Source organism: Bos mutus, chromosome 3 (genome assembly GCF_027580195.1).
Source record: "Bos mutus isolate GX-2022 chromosome 3, NWIPB_WYAK_1.1, whole genome shotgun sequence".
NCBI lineage: Eukaryota > Metazoa > Chordata > Mammalia > Artiodactyla > Bovidae > Bos > Bos mutus.
This window is the reverse complement of record NC_091619.1, coordinates 108616880-108622108: the sequence shown is the minus strand read 5'-3', so window position 1 is coordinate 108622108 and position 5229 is coordinate 108616880. Positions and strand designations below refer to the sequence as shown.

The following is a 5229-nucleotide window of genomic DNA, read 5'->3' as shown; positions in this document are numbered from 1 at the left end:
CACTCTTGGCAGTATTTCTGAGTGAACAATCAGAAACAACCCAAATGTCCAGGAAACAGTTAAAAAACAAACTAAGCTATAGTCCCACTTGATGGGCAACTGAAAAAAATTAGGATTATGAAGACCATGTGATAAGATGGAAAAGTGATTCTGATAGGAAATACTATGTAAAAAGAGAATATAAAATTACATGTTCAGTAATGGTAAGTAACTAAAATCAACTAGGCCAAGAATTAGTGAAAATATCAAAACGTTACCTTTTTATCTGTACTAGAGACCTCGGAGTGTGGGTAACCATTTTTCAAACCCCCTACCAAATATTATGTATATATTCTACTTTTTATGTGTGCATATGAGTATGAAGTTGGAAAATTTGATGTTAATTGTCAAGCTCCCTAGTCTACTCTAATTTAGACTTTGAAAGTCTATAAGCCTCTTGTTATCACGATAAAAAGGCCCATGGGAACCTGTGCCTCTAGGACTCACCGTCTCCAGGATCCAATGCAATCACACTAGTAAAACAAGGCTCCAGGGCCCTGAAGTCCTTAGTTAAAGGCCAATGTTATCCTACCTGGAGATGTCTGCACTTACATAACTCCTAAGGAGACCCCAAACACCACCTGGAAGATAGATCAAAATGGTTCTCAGACGCCACTTTAATCAAGTTTTGCACTACACAGTAATGGGGAGCGGGGGTGAAAGATGGTGATTGGTTTCAAGCTAATTCACCTGCCCCGAGGCGAACAGTCTGGGCTCCCAAGAACAGAAAACGGCGTTCCTTCCCAGGGGAATCCCCTCCCTGAGCTGCCAGGACAGGATTAAGGGAGAATGAGCACAAAGGACAGGGCAAGCTAGTTAAGAGAGCCAGGTAGATCTGTGAACTCTTGCCAGTGCAAACCGGAACTAGGCATGAGGTACCCCACCACCCCAATCCCAGCCACTCCCACTTGAGGCCAAACTGCCTCCCCACCGGGACTGACAGCCAGTGTTCGTTTCGTAACTCTGCCCCCAGTGGTGCACCCAGCAGTGCAGAAGCCCCAGCAGTCGTGGCCAACCTTCAGAACCTTCAGGCCGGAACCCTCCCAGGCCTTCCTCTTCACTGGCCCCTCCGCTTCCAGTGCGTCTGCCTCGCCACAGCAGAGCAGCCAGTATGTGTGTGGCTGTGGGGGGTGGGAGGGGCCAGAAGCAGCAATAAAGCAAATCAGACGTGGGTTCTGGGGCTGCGTCGACATGGTGGCAGGCCCAGCCATGGCCCGCGGAAGGCCCCATAGGGCCCTGGGTCCTCCATTAGTTCTTCTCCGGGCGGTTTCTGTTCAGGACGGCTTTAGGAGCAAATTCCAGCTTGTCCTTAAGGCTCACCACCTGGGTGTGGTCCTTGCCTAGCAGCTCATCCAGCTTGCGGTCCTCCCGGCGCTCTGAGATGCTCTTCTCCTCCTCCACAGGCTGTGGCTCCTTCCCCCTGATGAACCATTCCAGGTGGTAGCCCACAGCCCCGACCACGAAGGCCACGGGAAAGGTGACATACGGAGCATAGGTGCGCACCACGGTCCAAAGCACAGGCCACATGGCATCTGCAGGAGAGCACAAGGCCATTAGGGAGAGGAGCGCCCTCCCCACCAGGCACGGACAACCCGCCGCGGCGCTCCGCTTACCAGGCGGCCTGGCACGACGTACTGAGCATCCACCCCGTGCAGAGCAACGCAAGAGGGCACCCCGCTTTATGCAACAGTGGGGTCCCTGAAACAATCTAGGCAAGGTCAGAAGATCCCACTGTTAGGGAAGAGGGCGAGAGTCTATTTTATGGACTACACTCTTTGACAGTTACGCAACCATGTATGGCAGTGTTCCCCACAAGAGACCTTCTGAGCCTTACCTGATAAAGCTTCAAGCCTGCCGGTGACCCCAGGTCCTCCCTGCACAGTCTGCCAACATTTCAAGAGTCGGTAAGAGCCTTCCTTTGCTCTATACAGTTTCTCCATCAGCAGAGCTAGCCACCCCTTCCCCACGGCACACAATCCCACAGTGAGTCTCTTGTCCTTTGACCCACGTAAAGAAGGAGGAGCATGTTTAGGCAGCCAAATCCATTACCCAACCAGTCTGGATTTTAGGTAAAGAGATAACGGTTTTTTCCTATTCTGAACCTGACTTTCCTGACTAGACGAACCTCTACAAATCTGCTGGCCAAACCCCTTTCAAAATACACTCTCTTCAACCAAAGCCATATCCTCATATTGACATAATAATCTCTTAAAAATATCACCAACCCATTATACATTCTCTGGACACACTAGAACTTGAAAGTGAAAATTCTATGCTTTTTTAAAAAAAGAAAAAAACCACTGTACAGAACTTCCCTGGTGATCCAGTGGTTAAGACTCCACGCTCCCAGTGGATGGGGCCTGGGTACGCTTCCTGGTCAGGGAACTAGATCCCACAGGCGGCAACTAAGAGTTCAAATGCCACCAACTAGAGATTCTGCTTGCCACAACTGAGGCAGCACACAGCCAAATAAACAGCAGTTGATAAAGAATCTGCCTGCCAATGCAGGAGACGTGGGTTCGATCCCTGGGCCAGGAAGATCCCCTGGAGAAGGAAATGGCAACCCACTCCAGTATTCTTGCATGAAGAAGTCCATGGACAGAGGAGCCTAGCAGGCTACAGTCCATGGAGTTACAAAGAGTCAGACACTACTGAGTGACTAACACTTTCACTTTTTTTTTCCATAAAACAAAACACAACACTGTACAAGCCATGGCCCTAGAGTTTCCAGAAATGAAGACAACACCAAAAGAATGTAAAAACACACAAAGTGGGTCACTCTAATGGCCGTTCAGTCTCAAATGATTATTATTAACAATTATCGAGGACGCCGCACAATTATCATGATAGTGATAATCATGTTTATTTATTGTGCACCAAGTGCCAGAGCTTGGGGTGAGCGCTCTATATATTCCATCTTCTCTAAAACACACGTCCACTCTGTGACAGACGGCATTACCAGAGGATTAAGCCATGTGCCCAAAAGTCTCACCTGAAATATCACTCCTTTTGTACCCCTGTAGGTGTTTCCCCAGCTCGGCTGTCTCTGGTCTGCCTCACCAAAGCTCAGATGACTCTCTCCCTCTCTCTTTGGTTCCAATTCTCTTTGGAGGAATCCCAGCATTTTGTGGACCCAAGATTGTAACGGACCATCACCAGGGGAAAAACTGCCAGAGCAGCTCTGAGGTTGCGCTGAGTCCCTGTCTTAGCACCAGGCACTATGCCAGACAATCCACACAGCAGTCATCACCTGACCTTCACAGGGGAAGATCGCCTCTATGAGGAAGGCATTACTAGTCCAGATTGTCGTTGAAGGCCACAAAGGTTCAGGAACATAACCTTAACTGGCCCAAGATCACCAGAGATGACAAAGCCACTAATTGGAACCCAGGCCTCTCCATCTTCAACACCTATGTTCCTTCAAATGGAAAGAACACCCTGCAAATAGGTGTGTGTGTGAGCACACAGTTCGCTCCACGCAGTCCTGTCCACCTCTTTGTGACCCCATGGACTGGCTTCTGTCCAAATCCTGGTCTTGAAGAGAGCTTCCTGTAGTTCTTCCCCATCAACTTGGCACTTCATTACCTAGAAGAGCTTCTCTTTTTGAAAACTCTGAGATTTGTGATACACTCTGAGATTTGTGAAATGATAAGTCACCCTTGAAGAATCTCAAACCTAATACGTCTTCATTTTCTTTCCTATCTTGTAAGCAAGTCCTCTGTGAGTAAACACTTTCCCTCAACAGCAACTCTCAGCACAGGTCACCAATTTGTCTTAAAATATATGAAGCATGAGTCCACCATGTTTTTCTCTCTCATATGCAGTCCAAGGTCTCCCTCTGTGGTTCACATTCTAATCATCCCCAAATAACTTAATCTATTCATTTAGTCAACATTTAGAACCACTTTATCTGTGTCGCACATTGGGCTGGCCTATCCCATTTGTGCGCATTTCTCAAAACACTTTGCGGTCCAAAAGGGCAAGGCAGAGGTTTGTGCGTTCCCACTGTGGCCTATCCATCTCCCAACCTTCCCCCTCCGTCCGGCATTAAATGCTGAGGAAGTCTGTTGAATGAATGAGCAACTGGCTTGTGTAAAACCACTGCAGTCATTCAACCACCCGCCCTTAAAAGGCGGCAGGAACACAGCAGGTGCCTCTGCTGATCACAGGAAGCTAGATACTCTAACAAGTCATCCCTAAGAGGTCAAAACGAGAGGCCAAAGTGTCTGGCAAATACCGTGAGGCCTATTTCCAGCCCCGCACGGAGGAAGTCTGAGCAAGAAAAGGTCAAACGGGTAGCGGGGGAAACCTGCCCTTGTGCCGGGGTCCTGGAGGCCCAGTGAGATGAGAAACTGCAGTCAGGAGATTTGAAAACCGTTAACAAGGGCAAAGGAGACCAGACTGGGTGGAAAAATCAACCCTGACCTTCACTGAGACCGGTCCAGGGATGAGAGCGCAAGGAGGTCAGGGTCCAAGGGTCTGCCCTTCGCCCTTCTCTGGGTTGCCCGGGCCTGGCCCCTGTCCCACCTGTCTGACCTCGTCGGGTCCGTCCTCACCCACGTGCCTAAGACCGAGAAGCCCTGACCGCTAAGTGTTCGCAGGGCGCTCAGACGCTCACGCCGAGCCCGGGGATGAGAGAGGGGCCATCTCTTCTTCTCAGGCCTCGTCAGGGCCAGAGCCAAAGCTAGGCATTACCCCTCCCCTAACTCAGAGGTCAAGGCCACGAGGCGTCACCACAGCTACCGGCGGCCCAGCAGCAGCTCCGGAAGAGGGACCGCCTGCCGGGACGCGTGCTCACCTGCGCGAAAGCCCGCACACCACAGTCCGGACCCCGCCCTCCAGCCGAGCTCCTGGAGCCCAGACACCGCCTCTCCCAGCGGCCCTCGGGGCCTAGCCCCGGGACCCGCCCACTGGCTCCGGCTCGCTCGGAGCGCAGGGATTGGCTGAAAGGACTGGGGAAGCTAGGCGCCCGCAGCCGGCCGCGCGGAGCTGAGATGCGTACAGCGTCGCCTTCCGGCCGGGAGGTTTCTCAGGGACGTCACCACGGGCTTTCGGTTGGAGAAAGGATTCAACTGATATTGACTGCTGCTAAGTCGCTTCAGTCATGTCCGACTCTGTGCGACCCCATAGACGGCAGCCCACCAGGCTCCCCCGTCCCTGGGATTCTCCAGGCAAGAATAATGGAGTGGG

The 5229-nt window shown here is 51.2% G+C and overlaps 1 protein-coding gene across 1 annotated transcript; it reads right to left on the bottom strand.

Annotated features, from left to right (window-relative positions):
- Positions 1–628: 628 nt before the first annotated feature.
- On the bottom strand, positions 629–4943 carry SMIM12 (small integral membrane protein 12). Its single transcript, XM_005893268.2, has 2 exons — positions 4838–4943; positions 629–1571 (listed from the first exon to the last, which is right to left on the bottom strand). Exon 2 carries the CDS (start codon positions 1564–1566, stop codon positions 1288–1290), a length of 279 nt encoding a protein of 92 aa, XP_005893330.1. The 5' UTR covers positions 1567–1571; positions 4838–4943; the 3' UTR covers positions 629–1287.
- Positions 4944–5229: the final 286 nt, after the last annotated feature.

Excerpts from the sequence above, each read along its gene's own strand:
- SMIM12 (XM_005893268.2), bottom strand. The coding sequence starts at position 1,566 with ATGTGGCCTGTGCTTTGGACCGTGGTGCGCACCTATGCTCCGTATGTC.